This window comes from Geotrypetes seraphini, chromosome 11, assembly GCF_902459505.1.
Source record: "Geotrypetes seraphini chromosome 11, aGeoSer1.1, whole genome shotgun sequence".
Taxonomy (NCBI): Eukaryota; Metazoa; Chordata; class Amphibia; order Gymnophiona; family Dermophiidae; genus Geotrypetes; species Geotrypetes seraphini.
In genome coordinates, this window is record NC_047094.1 from 136,300,248 (window position 1) to 136,323,132 (window position 22,885).

The 22,885-nt window shown below is 42.7% G+C and overlaps 1 protein-coding gene across 1 annotated transcript in view; it reads left to right on the forward strand.

Moving 5' to 3' along the window:
- The window catches only part of TOP1 (DNA topoisomerase I), a 160,346-nt gene that overhangs the window by 86,087 nt on the left and 51,374 nt on the right, over positions 1-22,885 (forward strand). The window contains exons 8-11 of the mRNA XM_033963352.1: positions 942-1,036; positions 3,760-3,875; positions 4,658-4,779; positions 15,231-15,353. Of these exons, the coding sequence (XP_033819243.1) occupies positions 942-1,036; positions 3,760-3,875; positions 4,658-4,779; positions 15,231-15,353 (456 nt within the window). The remainder of the gene's footprint in view (positions 1-941; positions 1,037-3,759; positions 3,876-4,657; positions 4,780-15,230; positions 15,354-22,885) is intronic.

The window sequence follows — 22,885 nt, forward strand, 5'->3', positions numbered from 1 at the left end:
GAAATCCAGAAAAGTTTAGACTTCTCATGAGGAGAAGACTTAAACTATTTCCCTGCGTCTCTCCTGGTAGTAGAAGACAATATCACCCATCTGGGCTATAAAAGCTGAAATCTCATAGGAGTTCAATGGCAAATATTGAATGCTAAACAGAGATTGCTGACTCAGTATGATGGAACAATTTGTAGCTTGCATTTCTTGTACTATAACTTAAACTTTTGTTTTCACTTGCTTAAATTGTTGAGTGATTCCAGCCCTAATGCAAACTAATTCTACCAAATTGAGGTGCTCAGTTTGGTAGGTTGAGAGGGTTACCAAATGTATGGAATGTTCTTGTGGAATATTCTACACTAAAACCAATACAGTCCCAGTAAGGTTTGTGAGTTTTCATATTTTTTCATCAGTCTGACAATGTAAAGGACATCACTAGGGCTAAAGCAGGTTACGAGACTAATAGAGACTTTCTGTAAACCTAGAGCTAAATCCAAGCAGCAGAATCTGCCTCTGTTTGGTGCATTTCTTTGTTCATAATGGAACTTCAAGTGGCTAATAAAAGCTACTGCAGTTTCCATCAGGAAGCTATAGAGTGAGATTTGGGCAAACTCCATTTTTCTGCCTTTGGTGATCTGCGATTGAGAGAGGCTTAGGTTTAGGTCCTAAATGTTCTGGTTATTTCAAACCTAAAATGAGAAAGAGACCAAAAAATATTCCAGGTACTAGATCATTCACATTGCAATCATTTAAATAATCTTTTCACATGAATGCTTTACCAACCCGGTGTTAGTAGAGAATCCTGATCCTTGTTGTCTCTCTTATCAGCTGTGATCTCTAGGTCACATCCTCCTCCTAATGTTCATTTCTGGCACTTTCATATTATTATTAATTTTTTTTTTTTTTTTTTTACAGAGCCTTTAACTTTCCTATTTTCTTTCTTCTTTCTGCAGGACATCAAACCCAAGAAAGTTAAGAGTAAAAACAAAGATTCCCATGCTGCCACCAGGAAGAAAATAAAAAAGGAAGAGGAACAAAAATGGAAATGGTAAATGGATTTTGGGATTTGGTTCAGCCTTTCTAGGCTTTTTTAATATTTACTATGAGCAAAGTATATAATAAAGATCCTTTATTCAAACAGACTTGATTCAACTACGAGAGATAATGTATGAAGTAATATTAGTCTTTCATCTAGTATCTGCTCTTTTATCTTTGTCTCCTAACTTCAGCAAAAGTAATGCACTGGTATTGCACAAGGTAGTCTTAAATACTGCACTGAATTTAAAAGCTAGGTGCCTATATAGGCGCAGGGCAGAGAAAGGGATTCCTTGATCAAAATTTATGAAAATGTGTGCAGGAGGGGGTTGGTTTCCCCAGAAATCAATAACAGGTGGAAATGTGAATAGAAGTAATTCACCCTGTCTCCCCATAAATCATTGTTATCCTTAGACAAGCATCCACGGAGCATCCGGTACGGACAGTGAAAAGTGTAGAATCACTTTAAGCTTTAACAAGCTTTTAGACTGCCCACATCGCGCATGCGTGAGTGCCTTCCCGCCTGACGCCAGCTTGCGAGGTTGTCAATTTTTTATTTTTTGCGGAGTGGAGATGTATCTCTTGTTTCTCTGTCGAGGTGCCTTCCCGTCTCTATTTTTTAATAAACTTTCCAGTTGCTATTCTTTTCTCTCTTTTCAAAGAAAAAGAAAATGAACTCTTGGACTTGCTTCAAACTTCATTCGAAGTTCAGCAGCCTTCACACAAATTTCCATCCTTTCTACCATGATCATCGATGCATTTTCTCCAGTGTTGCTACTCAATCCGGCTTGTCCTCGCTAGACTGTGTCTGACTCCAGGGCTACAAATTAGAAGAAGATAACTACTATTGCTTAATGTCAAAGTTTTTCTTCTTTTATTTCTTTCTTTGAATAGGTCTGGAGTCAGTCTTCCAGTGACTGGGACTTGCCGGAACCGATAGACATTGATATCTACTTCCATCGGTGGCATATTAGCATCAACTCCAGTTGATGCATGCCTTTCTGTAACCGATATTATCCCTGGACAAGCAGGCAGCATATTCTCACATTTGGGTGACGTCATCCACGGAGCCCCAATATGGACAGTATTAAAAGTGTGCGGTCACTTTAAGTTTTAAGAAACTTCGTGACTACCCGCACTGCGCATGCGTGAGTGCCACAGAAATATCTATAATAATAAAATGCTAAGCGCACATGCGCACTCTTACCGTATGCTTCCCTGATCCCTGATCTGTCAGGCTGTGGCAGTAGGAGTGCGCATGTGCGCCAGACAATCCTCCCTCTCTCCACCTCGCGCCACTGCAGAAATGGCTCCTCACTCGCTGCTTGGCTTCAGGATCACTTAATCCCTTGCCTCCGCCCCCCCCCCCCTCACTTTCCCTTCCCGCGATCCGACCGGCTCCCTTAGTCCCTTGCAATCTGACTGGCTCACTTAATTCCTTGCGGCCCCCCCCACTTAGTCCCTTCCCGCACCCCCCCCCCTCTTCCCGCGATCCGACCAGCTCCCTTAGTCTCTTCCCGCACCCCTCCCCTTCCCTTCCCATGATCTGACTGGCTCCCTTAGTCCCTTCCCACCCCCCCCCTCTTCCCTTCCCGCGATCCCGACAAACCTGCGACTCCAGCAGCATCTGCAGCACTCTACACACGCTGCTTCAGGGCCTTCTACTGCCCTGATTTATTCTGGCACATCCCTGATGACATCATCAGAGATGCGGCAGAGCAAATCAGAGCAGTAGAAAGCCCCAAAACAGCGTGCGTAGAGTGCTGCAGACACTGCTGGAGTCGCAGGCTTGTCGGGACCGCGGGAAGGGAAGGGGGGGCGGAAAGAGACTAAGGGAGCCGGCCAGACCGCAGGAAGGGAAAGGGGGGGTAGGGGAAACGCTGCTGCTGCACATGGAAGTAGTGTGGGGGGAGGGAAATGGAAGGAGAGGGAATGCTGATGTGGTTTCTGCACAGGGAAGTGGGGGGAGATAAATGCTGCTGCATAGGAGGCAAGGAGAGAGACAGACAGACAGAAAGAAAGACAGACAGTGGGAGGAAAGGAGACAGAAAGAAAAGAAGAAAGACACGGGGGCAGGGAGAGACACAGAAAAACAGACAGACAAAGGGGGCCAGGGAGAGAGACAGACAGAAAGAAAGAAAGACAGCGGGAGGAAGAGAGAGACAGAAATAAAGAAAGACAGACAGACATATATTCTAACACCCGTTAATGTAACGGGCTAAAATACTAGTGCTAACAGAATACTGGAGTACTATACCGAGATCCCACCAAAGTGCTGTTAGGTCACGAGCTTTCCCCTTTTTCTTCATAGAGATTTTTCTCTGGAGGACATTTCCTTTTAACTTAAAAAAAAAAGAACCAATTTATTTTATAGCCATAAGGCTTTCCGTTTTTATTTTTACAATTGGTTTTAGTTGTTAAAAAAGAAAGTGACAGGGAGCAACAGCAAGAGTCACTGGACAATGAAGTTACAAACTTATTTATTTTATGCGTGGAGCAGTCTCCTGGAAGAGGTGGTGGAGACAAAGATTGTGTCTGAATTCAAGAAAGCTATGTTACATGTCATTTATCAATATAATTAATATGAAGTAGTACTTCTTGTATGTTTTGTGCTAGGGTATTTCCTTTATGAAGTAAAGAAGTCTTGCAAATAATTATCATACTGAAAACTTTTTTTTAAGTCAAAGTGGCAGGTAGCTTTGTGGGATGGTCACTGGCATTTCTCTTTCTGTAAAGGTGGGAAGAAGAACGCTATGCTGATGGCATTAAATGGAAATTCCTTGAACACAAAGGTCCCATCTTTGCTCCGCAATATGAGTCACTACCAGATAAAGTGAAGTTTTACTATGATGGTGAGTATTGTTGCCCATTGTGTGGAACTTGATGGCATAGAATAAATATACTACGTAGCTTAAGGTTGGACTCCAGGAAAGTAAAGTAGATTAGAAACTGGTTTTGTGATGGGCAGCACAGGATAGCATTTAAAGGTATTTATTTCAAGGAACGAGGGGGGGATAAATCCTGGATCTGTTTCTCCTTTCATGAGCAATACTGAAGAGATTGTTTTTATCCAAATGATTCTAAAATCTCTAGTAGAGTTGGCATTCTAGATGATATAGACATAAATGATCCAAGGAGACCTAAGTAGACAAGATTTAAGCAGCTACAGTTGTACAAAAAGTACAGTCATGTGTTTTTGCAGTACAAATGTCTAAGCCCACTTTCCCAGGGCACTTCCTGTTTGGGTAAAGAACCTCCTATTATCACAGTCTGGAAAAACTGGATGCAGTCCCAATTAGGTTTCTCTAAAAGGGAGCAGCATACACTGTGGGGCTAAGGGGATCCCAGTCATGTAAAGAAAGAATCTTCACAACAGAAAAGTTAAGTTGCTGAAAACTAGAAAATCTGCTTAAGGTTTTGCCCTCTGCACATCCATGTTTTATCAAAATAAAAGCTAGATTGTTAGAACAGCAGCAGCAAATGATTAGTTATCTGGGTGTACTGATAAGTATTCATTGCAGTTTTCCTGTAGTAATTGTAACAGGAATTAGATACTGTGGGCCAGCTGGTTGTGAAAGCTGACCAGTTGGGTTGATACTGGTAGTAAATGTTCTAATGGCTGCTGAATTTCCAGGGAAAGTCGTGAAGCTGAGCTCCAAAGCTGAAGAAGTTGCGACTTTCTTCGCAAAAATGCTTGACCATGAGTACACTACAAAAGAGATCTTTAGGAAAAACTTCTTCAAAGACTGGAAAAAGGTATGGTGGTTGACAAATTAGAACCTAAACATCAATGGTATGGCTGCATTGGACTTCCAGACAGAAGTCATATAAGGGCCTTGGATTCCCCTTCAATTAACTTTCCAGCTCCCAGCACCTCCCTCTCCCCAAACCAGATTTTCATAATTAAACTCAATATCATTCCTCACCCCCCCTGATTTTAAATATTTTGTATAATCGCTTAGTATTACGATAGGCGATATACCAAATAACCATGAAACTTGAAACACATATTTGGACGGTATACTTTTTAATATTAAACAATTAAACTTCCTGTTTGTTTTTCTGTTTGTGTGGCTGTTAGATCTATCTTGCTTTGGCTGCAGCTATTCTTTGCGGTTCCTTTTTCAGAAAATGCTGCCCTAGGCAACCACCTAGTTTGCCTAATGGTTAAAGCCATCCCTGTTTCCAGGAAGGTTGGTATTACCTGTAAAAACATAGATGAGCACAGGGAGGCTTCTTGTTTTGGACAATAGTCTCACTAATTTTGGTGGCTTTATGGACTATGATAAAACTTAGCAAGAAAACATGAAAGAGATTTAGGGTATTTGAGTCTTACAGAAGATAAATATTTACATGACCTACCAGTAGAGGACGTAGGTAGAAGCCAAGATTGTGGTAGATTTTGGACATGGTTGACGCAGATATGGAAGACATTGATGGAAAGAGAGTTGAGAGGTAGAAGACAGTTGGGAACAGGGAGAGCTGGTGTTGGTTTCTATATGGGGAATATTTACCATATATACTCAACTATAAGTCGAGAAATTTTGGTCCAAAAAAGCACCAGAAAAAAATGGTCATCTTATTTATGCAACCCTATCTGAGCCAGTACCTCTCTTCCTCCCTTTCACCTCTGCTGGAAAGCTGCTCCCTCCCTCCAGCCCAAGAATCCCCACCATGCTTACTGTGTAGGGTACCTGCTAAAAATAGCTTCAGTGTCACAACAGAAATTCTCTAATATTCTCTCCCAGCAAACAGGAAGTAAATCAACTACAGGGGGAGCGAGGTAGGATTTCTGAGTTGTTGGCGGCAACAGATTTCCGACAGAGAAGGAAGGGAAGGAGAGAGAGGTGCTGGTCTGGATAAGACAGCGTATCGCAAACTGTGTGCCTCCTGAGATTTTAGGTGTGCCACATGATGCTGAGGAGGAGGAGAAGTGTCAGCTGACTGCCTACAGGACATGCCTCTCACGGTGAGAGGCACATTCTGTAGGCAATCAGCCAGCGCCTCTCCTTCTCCCCTTCTTGCACCCCCCACTGGCGGCTCAGGGCCTGTCTGGAGGATCTTCGCACATGTGCGGACATCAACGTGATGACATCATGTCGACGTCCGCTTACTTCTAGATGCCACGGCCATTCCATCTAGTGTGTCATAGCTTGACAAAGTTTGCGAGACGCTAGGATAGAGTCTACCTATGCATGGGTCAAGGATTCTATTTTTGGATCTAAAACTGCTCTTAAGCTAAGCTTGGGATTGACCTAGAATCAAATATATTCAGGATGTTCCTCTACTCAGGGTGGTAGAAACAAACAAAAAAAAGAATTCCTATTACATAGGATGAATGGGGCCTCTGATCCTTCCTTATCCTGATAAACCAGTCCAAACCAGTGGTTTGCATACCCCCTGCTAGCAGATGGAGGTAGAGAACTAAGTTTTTTTGGTGATATATTATCATAAATTGCATTGGCTCCTGATAGTGTTTATTTAAATTAGGATATATTTATTATAAGGCGTTGTATGGTTTACTCCCAAGGTACTAGATTGACCAACTTTGGTTGGTTATTTCAGAATGTTTATTACATACCACTTTTTATTTTGCTTTTCCTTCTTTATGGGGTTGTAGGCATGAAAAATATGTAAGTCAGTTACTTTCTTAATATTTAACCTTTGGGGATGCAGAATTTCGTCCATTGTTTGTACAGTCTGGTTCATATATGCAGATTAGGAAATTATTAAAAACCTATTTGCTAAATTTTTATTTTATATGTGTTTATATGACATAATTTTGTGATAATGTTTTTATATGCAAATTGTATAAATGTAATTTGCTGATTATGTTCAGCTTTTTATTGCTGTAAATCGCATAGAACTGAAAGATTTTGCGATTCATAAATAAATTTTTATGTTGAGCTAATACAGCCTGGAACTCTCCAGTATTTCTAGTGCAAAAGGCATATGAATCTTGACCAGTGGGTTGGTTATTCACCTCTAATCACAAGTTGTGTAGAAAGCGCCATCTATCTTTTTTAGCTCCGCCTCCACTATCCCTGCTCTGTGTTCAGTGCTCCTCAGTTTCTCATTCTACATACGGCGAAACGGCTCTTAGATGTGCTTAACTTAAGGCACTGTTTATAGAATCCGGCTTCAGTGTATGGAGATCTTCAAAATTTGTTGTCATTGATTTCAGCATTAACAGCACTCTTCTCCATTGTGTTACTATGCATTGCTTCAGGATTATTACTAACCGATTGTTAATTTTCATTTGTTTAGCCAACATCGCTAATTCTTTTGAGGTAGCAATAAGTTTGGTTGTCTCAGATGGTAAACCAGTGCCAAAATTGTCTGTCACATTCGTGTGATAAACCAGGATTCAGGTTATGACATAAACATCCAATCCATATGTATTCTTGAAAAGCAGTCATCTTATTGCTGACGTGTGTAATAAACACATGATGTTGCACAGTAAACTTCTCCAGAATCAAATCAACTTCACTGTCAAATTTATGTTTTCAACCAGGTATGTAGTAGCTGTGGTTGCTTTGATCATGTGTCCAGAGTTCAGCTGTCATTCTGATCTGCAGCATTAGAGCTAGCTTGTTAATAAGTGAAGCCTTCTCTTTCTCCACAATGCCATCAAGATGATGAGAGACAATTGACTCACAGAGCATGATTTGGTCCAGGTCAGCATTCCCATATTTTGTGCCAGTGAACTTCAGTGCTAAATTTCTGAATCCATCCCCATGAACAATTTTTAAAAAAAAGGCCTGATATCTGTTACATGGCAACTACAATGTCTGCCACTTCAGATTTGACATTTGATGGAACTTGACAGTGAAAAGCCTGGTGTAGCTGTAATTTTTGTTGCTGGTGTATATTTTCCACAATAGTCCATATGGGCCCATAAGTCATATCATATGTTTTCCACTGGAGAATTGTCTTACATCTTCAGCAAAGTACAAATAGAACTTGTACGGCATCCGCTATCACTGGATGATGTCCAACAATGCCACAGAGGTGACTTACATCAACCAACACATAATGAGAACAGCAAAGTTCATGTGGATTTTCTCAGCAGGTATCTCCTAGATCCAAGGGAATGAAAACTGAGTCCCTGAACATTCCAGCTACTGTAGGAGCATTGGGGTCCTACATGCTGCAACCTGTTGGTGGTACGTTGGAATGCAAAGTGTGCCCTATTTTACAACTTCTGGAAGGAATTTGGCTCATCCAGAATCGATGCTACAAAGGGAGCCACACTGTGTTCTTACCCTGGCCTCTCAACAGTTGGGTATTCAACAGAGCATCCAAGCTTTTGTTTCTCCTTATCCCTGTGGCCCAGGACTGGTCCCATCTTTCTCGGTATACAAAACTGATATGCCTGCTGTTGGGACCCCTGCTGGCTCTCTACAAGGGCCTACTGAGGCAGGGACCAGTAGTCATAGAGGATCCAGATGGCTTATGGCATGGCTATTGATTAGTATTGCCCGAAAAACAAATATTACTTGGCTTTGGTCACTGCCTTGCTTCTCAAGGCTTTCAGGGAGTCCACATCTCTAGCATATCTCCAGTTCTAAAAGATTTTTGAACAGTGGTGTGTTAAATGTGAGCTCTCGCCACGGCAAGTAGAGTTGTCTGTTCTCGCCTGTCTGCAGGAGGATCTGGCACTAAACTCTCTGAAAGTTCTGATGGCTGCTGTTTCTGGTTTTTAGGGCAAAATGGAGTGCGGAATGTCAAGTCCTTGGCATAAGATGCAGATGATGTGCTTTTTGCACATTAGTCAAACATAGTCCCCTCTGTGAATTGTTTTGCTCCAATGGGATCTCCAACCTGGTTCTCATTGACTTGATGAGAACTTTCTCTGAGCCCTTGAAACAGGTCAGGAAGGATCTTACTCTGAAGGCGGCAGTATTCCTAGTCATGATTTACTCAGTTTTGTTGAGATCCTTATTTGTCAATTAAGGATGAGGTAGTCTTTTACAGTTCTGTCCTCCTTACCGGAGGTGGTTTCTCCTTTTTATATCATATCAGGTGGTGGCTTTACCAGCCCCTTTTTGTGTAAAGGCAACTTGGATCCAAACTAGATGTCCAAATTGGAGTGTTTCTCTAGTACTTGCAGGCCACAAATTCCATCTGGAAGTCTGATAAGTTTTTTGTTTTATTTCAGGGTCTGCGTAAGAAGAAAGCTACATCCAAGTCTTTCATTATGCATTGAATTAAGGTGACTATGGAAGCGACCTACATCCTGTGGTAGAAAACAGTTCCAGAGGAGCTGTATGTACATTGCACACAAGTGCAGGCGATCTCCTGGGCAGCCATGATTTGTTTTTTGTTGTATTCTATTGTAAAGCACTACAACAGTGTATTGCAAACTGCACCGAGCACACTAGTGTGCCTCCTAAAATTTCAGGTGTGCCGCGAGACACTGGGGAGGAGGCAAGAGGCACATCCTGTAGGCAGTCAGCCAGCATCAATGCCTCTCCTCTCTGTGCGTCTTTCCTGCCGGGACCCCTCACTGGTGGCTCAGGGCCCATCTGGAGGGCCTTTGCGCATGTGTGATGACGTCACATCAATATTGTGCACTTCCGGTATATCTTGAGATATGGCCACTACATTTAGTGTGCCATGGGTTGACAAAGTTTGCGGGATGCTGCACTACAAGATTGCTATGCTGCTTTTGGCAGAGCTCTGATTCAGGGGGTCTTCTTTTTCCTTCACCCAGTAAGATATAGCTTGTATACATTCCATTGGTCTGGTCCAGCAGGATAATAAGATGAAATTTATTTATGCCTATTAATTTCCTGTCTTTGAATCCTGATAGACCAGTCCAGGATCTGCCCTGGAGACTTTGGCATTAAGGAGGTTTCTGATGTACTTGCCTGCCTGCCTTAGTGCCTATAGCATACATTGGTTTTCACGTTAATTTTGTATTTTCTATCCCACCCATTGGACTAGCCTTTTATTATTGAAGTTGGTAATGCATTCTGCCATTTCTCCTCAAGGGTCAACAGGGTGAAATCTAGTTTTCACTTTTCTGCTGCATTGGTATCCTGGAGAATTCCAAGCTGTACCAGCTCTTGTACTAGTGATGTCACTGTAAGACTTTGGTTCTCTACCTCAGTCTGATGGTAGGGGGAGTATAACCCATTGTCTGGTCTGGTCTAGTATGATTCAAGAAAAGAAAATTAACAGGTTTGAATAAATTGCACCTTATTTCATGTCATTTATTATGTTGCTGTGTAAATTTGAAGTATCATGTGTATTTATTTACCTGTAGTTATTACAGATTTTGTAAGAAAAATATTACATGTTTCATTTTCCTGGTCTGGTTTACCAGTTTTAACTTAAATCCTAATACCTAGCCATGTTCCCCCCACCTTGTTTCAAAGAGAATATAGTAGAGAAAGTGGTGAGGTTTCAGGGAGGATTTGGGTCCCCCAATATTGAACATAATAAAATGAATCCCACAGTGGGCAGTAAATGAGGAAAACTATATTCTGTATCGCTTGATAGACCGGTATAGTTCCTTACGGATGGGTATTATACTGAGATCAAACTTGTATATCAGTTTAGCATCTCCTCTACTAATCCAGTCTTCCTCAGTCTCCAGTAGCAGGTGGTAAGGCTAATTTCGGCTCCCCTCTTAGCCTTGTTGAAACTTTGTTTTTGGACTCCTGGTTCCCCTTTTGTGCTGGATAGAGCTTGGACGGGTCCTATTTGGGGATCCGTTCGACCTCGGGGGTGTTAAACCCAGCGGGTCTCATGCTGGGTCCCTTCCTCTACCTCCCCATATTTTTGTAGAGGTTTCTCAGCCGGCGGCCTGACCCCCCTGGTTGGTCACCCTCCAGCTGTAAAAAAAACACAAAAAACAACCCATAATCCTGAGTTGTGCTGGTCTAAAGGGCTAAATTCCCTTTATAACTGCCTTTTTCTGTGTTTTTCTCATCTAACCAGCACTTTTTCTTGTAGCTAGGGTGCTTTCCAGCACAATGAGCACTTTTAAAGGGAAAAAGTGCTCATTGTGCTCCAGATACTTGGTACTTGCAGCCGGCCTGTGCAAGCGTTGTGCAGGCCGGAGCGATGGGGAAGCCTCATCAGCAGCGGAAGCTGGCAGCCAGGGCACCCCGCCGCATGTACCTCGTGAGTCGGGTTCGGATTGCGGGGAAGCCTGGGCTTCCTCCGACGCCCACGCGGAAGGTTCCCCAGCCACCAACGGTCAGGGAGAAAAGGATTCACTTACCGCCGGAACAGCTGGGGATTTCCTTTTCACGTCGGTTGGCTCCTCGGCCTCAGCGTCAGGAAAGTCCCAGGCTTTTCAGATGCAACAGGCTGCAGGAGCTCTGATTTTGGCGGTTTCAGGGCCAATTTCGGCGGGAGCCTCCTCTTTCATTTCAGTTACCTTAGGTGACCTTCCCCCTGTTCTGGAAATGCAGGGGCAAGGTATGGCAGGGTCCCCTGCTGCGGCAGGGAGTCCCTTGGGGCAGCCGGGGGGTTTTCCCCCTGAATTTTTGTTAACAGTTTATAAATCTTATATATTGGCGACAGGAGGTTCCATGTCCACTCTGGGGGTCTTGGGGGGGTTCCCTCAACTTCTTCCCCGGAGCGGCCCTACACAGCAGCAGTTTTGCCCCCCTCTACTCCTCTCTCATCCAAACGCCCAAGGGTCTCTTGGGATGAGGATTTTTGCCCAGAGGAGCAAGATGACATAGACGAGGACCTGGAGCCTTGGGGAGATTTTCAGGATCCTCTTGGGGGGCTGGATTCCGCCAGCGAGGGTTTCCAGCACCCCCAAGCTGGCGAAGATGCGTCTGGTGCGCATTTTCCAGCAGGAAGAGCTTCATGAGTTGATTTTGCAGGTCTCCTCGGTTTTGCACTTTAAGGACACCGTGTTGGAGCCCCCGCGTACGGTGGACTCCTTGCTTAAGGGGATCTGCTCTGCTTCCCGCTCTTTTCCTATGCATCAGGATATTTGGGATATTATACTCATACAGTGGCAGGTGCCAGAAGCCCCTTTTCATTTTACACGCTCTATGGCCCACCTGTATCCCATTCCTGAAGGGGATATGGACACTTTGAAGTCACCCGTAGTAGACGCAGTGGTCTCGGCCATTTCTAAGAGGCATACTGTACCTGTTGAGGGCGGTGCGGCCTTGTCCATTGGTTCAAATGGAGGTTTCATCAGTTGAGTAAGAACAATATTGAGGTCCCAAACCACTGGAGGTGGTTTGAGAGGAGGTTTGTCATTGAAAGATCCTTTCATGAATCTGGAAACCACAGGATGAGCAGAAGAGGTTTCCCTTTAATAGGCTGATGGAAAGCAGCAATTGCACTAAGATGGACTCGGATCGAAGTAGACTTGAGACCAGACTGAGAAAGGTGCAACAGATAGTCCAAAACTAAAGTGGTGTTTCTCATTGGCCTCACTTCTGCTCGACGAGTCAGTGAGCTTCGAGCGTTGGTTGCAGATCCGCCTTTTACAGTGTTCCATCATGAGAAGGTGGTTCTTCGCACTCATCCGAAATTCCTTCCTAAAGTGGTCTCAGAGTTTCATCTCAACCAATCCATTGTTCTTCCAGTGTTTTTTCCTAAGCCTCATTCTCATCCTGGAGAATCAGCTCTTCATACTCTGGACTGTAAACGTGCTTTGGCATTTTACTTGGAACGCACCAAACCGCACAGAACTGCTCCTCAACTTTTTGTCTCCTTTGATCCGAACAAGTTGGGACGTCCTATCTCTAAGCGTACCATCTCCAATTGGATGGCGGCTTGTATCTCATTCTGCTATGCCCAGGCTGGATTTCTTCTTCACAGTAAAGTCACAGCCCATAAGGTCAGAGCAATGGCAGCTTCTGTGACTTTCCTCAGGTCTACACCTATTGAGGAAATTTGTTAAGGCTGCCACTTGGTCCTCGGTTCATACCTTCACTTCTCATTATTGTCTGGATACCTTCTCCAGACGGAATGGACAGTTTGGCCAAACAGTATTGCAAAATTTATTCTCCTAAGTTGCCAACTCTCCCACCATCCCACTTTGGTTAGCTTGGAGGTCACCCACTTGTGAGAATACCTGCCTGCTTGTCCTGGGATAAAACACAGTTACTTACCGTAACAGGTGTTATCCAGGGACAGCAGGCAGCTATTCTCACATCCCACCCACCTCCCTGGGTTGGCTTCTCTGCTAGCTATCTGAATTGAGGAGACGCGCCCTGTGTACTGGGCGGGAAGGCACTCGCGCATGCGCGGTGCGGGCGACTCGAAACTTCGAGTTTCTTCAAGCAAGTCTGCTTGTGAGGCATCCGCATCGGGGCTCCGTTGGATCACGTCACCCACTTGTGAGAATAGCTGCCTGCTGTCCCTGGATAACACCTGTTACAGTAAGTAACTGTGCTATCTCAACTCTCTTGGGTCCTGGAGGCTTTCCATCTCTCGGGCTTATGTGAGGGTTTGGCGTCTATTTGAAGAGTGGTGTGATGCGCGCGGGGTGGTGTCTTTTCGCGCTTTCCTGCCTAATATCTTAGAGATTTTGCAGGATGGCCTGGATAGGGGACTGGTTTGGTCTTCTCTCCGGGTTCAGCTTGCAGCCTTGTCAGCCTTTTGGGAGTTAATGAAAGGTCAGTGTTTGACTGCCATTCCTGATGTGATTCGCCTCTTGCGGGCGGCCCAGTTGCTCAGGCCTCCTATGCGGCCCTCTGTTCCATCTTGGAATCTCAATCTGGTTCTGTCAGTTCTAGTGCACCCTCCTTTTGAACTGTTGGGCAACTGCTCTTTGAAGGACCTTACTCTTAAAACGGACTTTTTGGTGACTTACTTCAGCTAGACGTGTTTCTCAGCTGCAGGCTTTCTCTTGTAGGGCTCCCTTCTTGGAGTTTTCTAGGGAGTGAGTTGTCTTGAGGCCTGTTCTTCTTTTCTGCCAAAAGTAGTTTCTCCTTTTCATGTCAATCAGTCTGTAGTCCTCCCGGTGTTGGGTATTCAGGTGGGCTCTTCTGAGCAAAATCAGCTGCGCAAGTTGGATGTCTGTCGGGTCCTTCACTCTTATGTGCAGAGGACCCAGGAGATCAGGAAATCAGATCATCTCTTTGTCCTTCTAGCGGGTCCTCATAAGGGGGAGGGTGCTTCTAAGGCTACTATTGCGTGCTGGATCAAGGAGACTATTGCTTCCGCTTATCTTCTTCTTTTTTTTTTTTAATTCTTTATTCATTTTTTAATCTTACAACAAGAAAATGGTGGGTGGGTTGGGAATAAATTTATTTATTTGATGTTATACTAGAAAGAAATTCAAGTGATGTATTTAGTTTTAAATGTTTTACTATTTGTACACTTGTTGTTCCATTATCTTCTGAAGAAGCCTGTTCCAGAATTTCTCAAGGCTCATTCCACTAGGGGTCAGGCAGCTTCTTGGGCTGAATCTTCTCTAGTGCCTCTAGTGGATATTTGCAAGGCTGCAGTTTGGTCTTCTCTGCATTCCTTTGTCAGACACTACCATGTGGATGATCAGGCGCGTCGGGACGCGGTATTTGGTGAACGTGTTCTGGTGTCGGCCCTTCGGGGGTCCCACCCTTTATGGGTACTGCTTTGGTATGTCCCATCCGTAAGGAACTATACCTATCTATCAAGCAATACAGAAGGAGAAATTAGGTTCTTACCTGCTAATTTTCTTTCTGCTAGCTTGTAAACCGGTATAGTTCCCCAGCCTATCTATCTTTGTGCAGTGATTGCGGGTTTTTGCTCGCATACAGATTTTGAATTTTTCTGCGGATTCTAGTATTTTTCTAGGGCCGGGGAGAAGTAAGAACAGTGGCTATGGCTGAGTTGGCTTAGCTGGTGAGCTGTGGGGATGTTTTCTATACCAGGTTTATGTTAATACACATGTTCCAACAGTGGTTTATAAGTATTTGTTGTTTTTCTCCACTCCTGTTCTGAGTGTTATACTGTTTTCAGTTAAGAATTTTCCTAGGTTCTGCTTGGCTATTCGGCAGACTGGATTAGTAGAGGAGATGCTATACTGATATACAAGTTTGATCTCAGTCTCCACCTGCTGATATCAGTGAGATATAATACCCATCCATAAGGAACTAGGTCTACAAGCTAACAGAAAGAAAATTAGCAGGTAAGAACCTAATTTCTCCTTTTCAATACTGTCAAGCTACTCTGTGCTGTATAAGATTAATGAGAGTGAACAGGGGGAAATCATGTGTTGATGACTTTTTGACCAGGAAATGACATCAGAAGAAAGGACAGCCATCACAAATCTCAACAAGTGCAACTTTAATGAGCTGAGTCAGTACTTCAAAGAGCAATCTGAAGCAAGGAAACAAATGACTAAAGAAGAGAAACAGGTGGGTTCCCTCATTCTAGAGCTCAAATCATGAATAAACCTGATTTCATTAATGGATGTTTGCACTGGATTTATCATGAAGACCTACTACTAAACCATGAAAAAAAATTACTTGTATTTTAAATTGTTTTAAGGCATCTCCATTTTAAATCCCTCTCCTTGCCTTTGATGGAAATGAGAGGTGTCAGTATTGTAGAGCATAGAAGAAGATGTATGTTTTTGTTGTTGTTGTTATTTTAAATATCTGGGTGAATTCCAGATAGAAACAAGTGATCATAGAGTAAATGTACAAACATTCAGTATAACAGCCACTTAAAAAGCTTTTTAAAGTCATTAATTTTCTTAGGAAACTTGAAGATATGCATAAACAACCAAACATCTAAATATAACATAGAAACATGATGGCAGATAAAGACTAAATGGTCCATCCAGTCTGCCCATCCACAATATCCAACTATTTCCTCCTCCCAAAGAGATCACACGTGCCTGTCCCTTTCTCCTGATCCTATCACCTCTTAACTTCATCTATGCCGTCTCATTCCAGAGCTTCCTTTCAAATGAAAAAGACTTGCCTCATGCACATTTATGCCATGTAGGTATTTAAACATCTCTTATCATATCTCCCCTCTCCTGTCTTTCCTCCAGAGTATACATATTGAAATCTGTCCCCATACATCTAATGATGAAGACCACCAACTATTTTAGTAGCCTTCCTCTGGATCTACTCCATCCTGTTTATATCTTTTCGAAGGTGCTGTCTCCAGAATTGTACACAATATTCTAAATGAGGTCTCAACCAGAGTCTTATACCAGGGGCATCAATACCTCCTTTTTCCTACTGGTCATACCTCTCCCTATGTACATTAGCATCCTTCTAGTTTTCGCTGTTGTCTTTTCAGCCTGTATGGCCACTTTAAGATCGTCACATACTATATCACACCCAAGTCCAATTTATCTCTCATGCACAAAAGTTCTTCACCCCCTAAACTGTACCGTTCCCTCTGGTTTTTGAAGCCCAAATGCATGACCTTGCATTTCTTAGCATTAAATCTTAGCTGCCAAATTTCAGACCATTCAAGTTTTGCTAGGTCATTCCTTATGCTATTCACAACATCAGGGGTGTCTTAACTCTATTTCAGAATTTGATATCAACCGCAAAGAGGCAAATCTTACCTGACAGCCCTTCAGCAATATCGCTTACAAAACTATTAAACAGAACAGGCCCAAGAACCAAACCTTGAGGCACACCACTGGTAACATGCCTTTCCTCAGAGTGATCTCTTTTGACCACTACTCTCGTGGCATTCCACTGAACCAGTTCTTATCCAGTCTATCACTTTGGGACTCATACCGAGGGCACTCAGTTTATTTATTAGACGCCTTTGTGGAACACTGTCAAAGGCTTTGCTAAAATCTAAATACACCACATCTAGCACACCACCTCTATCCAATTCTCTGGTCACCCAGTCAAATAAATTGATCAGCTTTGTTTGACAAGACCTAGTGAATCCATGTTGCCTCGGGCCCTGTAATCCACTGGTTTCCAAAAAGTCACTATTCTGTGCTGTAAAAGTGTTTCCATTAATTTACATGCCACAGAAGTCGGACTTACCAGCCTGTAGTTCCTTACTTCCACTTTTGTGGAGCGACACCTCATCCACCCTTCTCTAGTCATCCGGTACCACTCCCTTCTCTAGAGAAGCATTGAAAAGGTCAGCCAGCGGAGCCACCAAAATTTCCCTAAGATCCTTCAGTATCCTCAGATGTACATCATCTGGCCCCATCACTTTGTCCACCTTTAGTTTAGCTAACTCCTCATGAACACAATTCTTTGAAAATCGATCAGGAACTACCGCACCTCCATCCCTATTTGCATTTGTCTTCTGAAGTCATATTCTGGTACTTCAGCTTTGAACACGAAACAAATATTTGTTAAACAATTCATCCTTATCTGTTTCAGCTTCTACATATTTCTCCCCTTCACCTTTGAGCCTCACAATGCCACTTTTGCACTTCTTCCTATCACCAATGTATCAAAAAAGGTCTTTCTTTACCCCCCCCCCCTTAATATTAATCTTGCAGTAATGCTTGCTAAATTGAAATTAGTAGAGGTGTGCCTCAGGTTGACCCTGTCAGCATTACTGTTTAATATCTACATGGCATCTGTTGGGCAGGGTGTCCAGAATCTGGGAGTTCATTACATTATTTATGCAGATGACATCCTCTTTTTCTTTCCTATGGATGGTGATCTTCAGAAAAGATTGAATGAATGTATGATTCAGCTTTGTGAATGGTTGTCCCAACATGGTTTGAAGTTGAATGTGAACAAAACAGAACTTATGATAGTAGAGAGGAAGGATGAAGCTAATGGGAGAGAAAGTGTTCATGTTATGGATGAAGAGAAAAGGTAAAAGATCATATTACAGTGTTGGGTTAGATTCAGCTTTATGGGAAGACAAATTGGATGTATTATTCAGAAAGGTTATGCCCAACTTCGCATGTTATATCGGCTAAAACCATTTTTGAATACGTATGATTTTCGAACTGTGACCCAATCTTTGCTTTTGACAAGGTTGGACTACTATAATTCCTTGTTTCTGGACTTGCCTAAAAGAAAATTGAAGGTTTTGCAGGTGGTTATGAATTCTGTAGCTAGAATGATTAGTTGGGTAACAAGGTCAGGCCATATATCCCCCCACATTGAAAAGCTTGCAGTGGATGCCGATTGAGCAAAGAATGCAGCTTAAAGTGCTGTTCCTGGTACATCAAATAGTATATCAAACCGTGCCACTCTGGTTTCAATCTTTATAGAAGATTTATAAACCTCCAAAGGCAGTACGATCTGAGGGGAAAATGAAATTGGTAGCATTGGCAGCTGATAATATAAGATATGTGGCAACTCAACTTCAAATGTTTTCCATTGCCGGAATATCATTGGAACAATCTTACTAGGCAATTAAGATTATGCACAGATTATTACAACTTTAAGAAGATGTTGAAAACCAAACTGTTTGTAGGCACATATTTCCGATTTATATCCTACAGTGTTGGCCATTTCTTGTATTCTTTTGATATGTTATTATTGCAAATTTGATTTTTATTTGTGTTGATGTTTTCAAGAATGTTTTCGTACTGTTTTGTTTTTCTTGCTTTGTGTATATTTAATTGGAAACCACTCTGACTCCAGGCAGTATATTAAGTTTTTAAATAAAAAACTAAATATTATGTCAGCTATTTTTTTTTTCTTCCATTTGCATCTTTGCTTTCCTCTCTTAACTTTTCCAGCTATTTTAGCCTGTCTTCCTTTTTCTATGATCTTTTGTAGTTTATGAAACTAACCTCTTTTTCCTTATCTTTCAGCTACTACCTTTGAGAACCAAATCGGCCGCCTTTTACTTTTACTTACTTTCCTTATAAAATGGTTTGTTGCCCTTACAATAGCTCTTTTCAGTTTTACCCACTGCTTTCCTTCCAGATGTTCCCATCCAGACAACAATTCCTCTCTACACCTGTCTTAATATTAAACCACACCTTGCAGTGATCTCTGGATGCCAGATGATTACCCACTGGAACATCAGAAACAGTTTCCCCGTTTGTAAGCACTAAATCCAGTAATGCTCTTTCCTGCATGGGTTTCATTACCAGCTACTGGAACAGTTCTTGTAAAGAATCCAATATCTTCCTACTTTAGAAAACCCCGAAATAGGGATACCCAAATCAATATCTGGCATGTTAAAGTCATCTATTAGTAAAACTTCCCCTTTTCTAGCTATATTCTGAATGTCTACTATTAAATCTCTGTCCACTTCAGTCTGTGAAGGAGGCCTGTATATCACACCAATTGAAATACATTTTCTATTCCTTCTTTCTAGATTGATCCACAGTGCCCCTTCCTTACCCTGCAGACCTTCCATATGTAGGTGTTCTAGGGGTGGAATTGGGATAGGATTGGCACTTGTGCATCTTTAGCGTCCCTCCAGACCAGAATAGAAACAGATGGGTTTATGCTCCTCTGCCAACAGGTGGAGACTGAGACACTAAACTTTTGGCTACAGTACAAGTGGGCTGTGCAGTCCCTATTACAATCAGTCTCCAGCAGGTGGAGTGTTAAGCTTGTGCAGTCTGTGCTGAGGTTTGTTTGGGCCTGCTGGATCTGATTTAGTGAATCTTTCTTGTCCATTTGCTGTCCAAACAGAGCTTGGGGGACCCTATCGGGGGTCCTTCTAACCTTGGGGGGTGCCACACTCTGAAGGGTCGAGTAACTCATCCCATTTCCCCCACCTCCCCAGGATTTCTGAATTTAGAGGAGCCTCAACTGTACGCCTGGCCACCTGTTCGGCACAGACTACAGTTTAGAGTGTCTGTGGGGTCTGCTCTCTTGAGACACATAAGAACATAAAAAGCGCCATCTCCGGATCAGAGCTTCAGTCCATCTAGTCCGGCGATCCGCACACGCGGAAGCCCTGCCAGGTGTATACCTGGCGTAATTTTTAGTCACCCATATCCTTCTATGCCTCATAACATAAGACATAAGAAGTTGCCTCCGCTGGGTCAGACCAGAAGTCCATCGCACCCAGCAGCCCGCACCAGCGGTGGCCCAGCAGGTCTATGACCTGTCAGGTGTTCCTTGACTTAGCCCTATGATCCCCCTTTTTCTTCTATCTATACTCTTCCTAACCTATCTCTACTTTTATCTGTACCCCTCAATCCCCCTATCGTTCAGGAATTTATCCAATCCTTCTTTGAATCCCAAGAAATAAAAGGAGCATACAGTGGTCCTGAGGTCGCCATGTTTGTACGATGTTATGAGTGGGTTTTTGGCGCGTTTTATATGGGCGCCGAGCACTGGATGCGGCTGGCGGGTGCACAAAATGTACCGGCTGCCTCAAGGGGGACCCAGGGACCTGGCTTCGGGTGTCAGTGTGTCAGGCTCCCCTTCACGCACATCAGCAGGAGGCAGTGATGACGCCTAGGCCTCACCTGCTGCCTATGCTGGGGGTTTCCTCATCTGACAGATTCTGCATCCGGTAACTGTGATTTGGGTTATTTTTCCCAATGGGCATCACTTTGCATTTGTCCACATTAAATTTCATGTGTCACTTGGACACCCAGTCTTTCAATTTCTTAAAGTCTGCCTACAATTTTTCACAATTCGCATGCGTTTTAACAACTTTGAACAGTTTAGTGTCATCTGCAAATTTAATCACCTCACTCATGGGTGCATGTTAGTATTCAACTGGACCCCAAATCTAGATCCCCTCCAGGCTGGCATTTTCCTGTTCATCTATATAGAGATTCACAATTTCATGCCTTTTTGGGGGAAAAATGGAAAGACTGCAGAATTTAATTAACATGTTACTGACCCAATTCTCTGTTGGGAATCTGCAAAAACAGTGCTCCGGGGAGAGATTCTTTCCTATTCCAGTCATCAAAAGAAAATGAAAGACATGGAGTTTCAGAGACTGGAGAGGTTGGTTTCTACCCTTAGACGCCAGTATGGGAGGAATAAAACCCTCCAACTAAAAACGTGCCTTCTGGAGGCCCACCAGGCAGTAAGCAAATTAATTCATTGGATATTACATTCAAATATATTTATTGAGCTCAACAATAGTAAGTAACAAGCAAAACAAACAAGCTCAGTATTTTAAATAACAAAATCTATACCTATGAATAACCCAACACAACCCACTCCCCAAAATAAATAAATAACCCCCCCCCCCCAGGGTCCTCCTTCCAAATACATTTCAACCCAGAAAAGTGCAACCAGGTAACTAAACAAAATAAAGGAATTCAACAATTTAGCAAGCGGCTTCGGGCCAATGGAGTCATTGTTGTCCAGAAAGGTTCCCAAGTCTGTTGAAAAATCCGGCCTGGAAGAGTAGAAAAATCCAACACATCTCTCCTTTCCCACATCAAAAGGGTAATCATCCGACATCTCCAAAAAGAATAATCGGGAGCTGTATCTTCAAGCCAATGAATCAAAATACATTTTAGGGCCACCACAACAGTCCATTTCAGAAAAACAGTAGCGCCCCTCAGTCGAGGGAAAAAAAATGAGGAACAATCCCAAATAATAGCAAAGGAGAACGACGAATGGATATTTTCCAAATGTGTTCCACAAAGACAAAAACAGCATTCCAAAAAACTTGAATAACAGGGCAAGTCCAAAACATGTGTCCCAAACTCGCTTCAGAAGCCTGGCATCTCAAACAGGCTGCATTTTCACGAAAGTGAGAGAGATATGCCCTCTTCGGAGAAATATACAATCGGAAAACCAACTTATATTGTTGTTCCCAAAAAGTAGTATATTTCCGAAAGGCTGATAATCGGCGAACAGCCTGTGAAAGTACATCTTCCGGCAAATTTACATCAATATCACGAACCCAGGCTTCCCGTAAATGGGAATGGTCAAACAAGGGGGACTCATCTCTCAAATGGCGATGATGAAATTTAAGGGGAACTGGAAGTTGAGAACCAATAGTAAAAGCTGTGGAAAGCAGTTCATGACAAGAGGCAGTCAAAGAACTAGAAGGTAAAGAAAAAACATAATGATGAATTTGTATATAAGCAAAATAATCAATGAAGGAAAAACCAAACTCCTCTTGTAACTGTGCAAAAGATTTAATTTTCCCATCATCATCAACCAACTGAAAAATATATTGAATCCCCCTTGTCTCCCACCGAGCAAAACTCGGACCATCTATCCCCAGCAAGAAGGAGCTATTAAAACGAATAGGCAAAAAGGGAGTCACAGAAGCAGAAATAGAATGAAATTTACAGACCCAGTGCCAAACCTTCCGCAAGGGACGATGAAGCACTTTCATAGTGAGAGACTCAGGCACAAGAGAAGGAAGAGAATGAAAATAAGTAGTAAAGTGAGTAGAGCGAAAACAAAAAAGTTCAAAAGCAGTGTTAGTGAACATTGAAGTACCCCTAAAAAATCATTAATATGTCGCATGCCACAACCCACAGTCAAATAACGAAGATTCAATAAACCTAATCCACCCCGTGAACACGGAGTTGCGGCCCTCGTGTAAGGTAAACGAGGACGCTTCCCGGACCAAAGAACCCTCTGAACCAAACATATCAGTCTTCTCTCATCCCTAAAAGACAAATAAAGAGGAAGAACCTGAAAAATATATAACCAACAGGGAACAATAAGCATGTTATAAAGATGTACCCGACCTAAAAGAGAAAAGGGAAGACTTCCCCAAAGATGTAATTTGTTTTGAAGAGCCTGAAACAGCGGTTCCACATTCAAGCGATACAAATGAGATAAATCCTGTGGAATAAAAAACCCCAAGTATTTCAAGGTAGAATCCGCCCAACGAAGAGGAAATTCACCCCTCCATTTGGAACGCAACTCAGAGGGAATTGGCATGACCAAAGACTTATCCAAATTAAGAGACAGACCAGAATAAAAACCAAATTCAGAAATAAGATCTAATGCTATCGGTAAAGATTCTTCAGGCCTAGTAAGAACCAAAAACATATCATCTGCAAATGCCAACGTTTTCAATTCAATTCCATCAA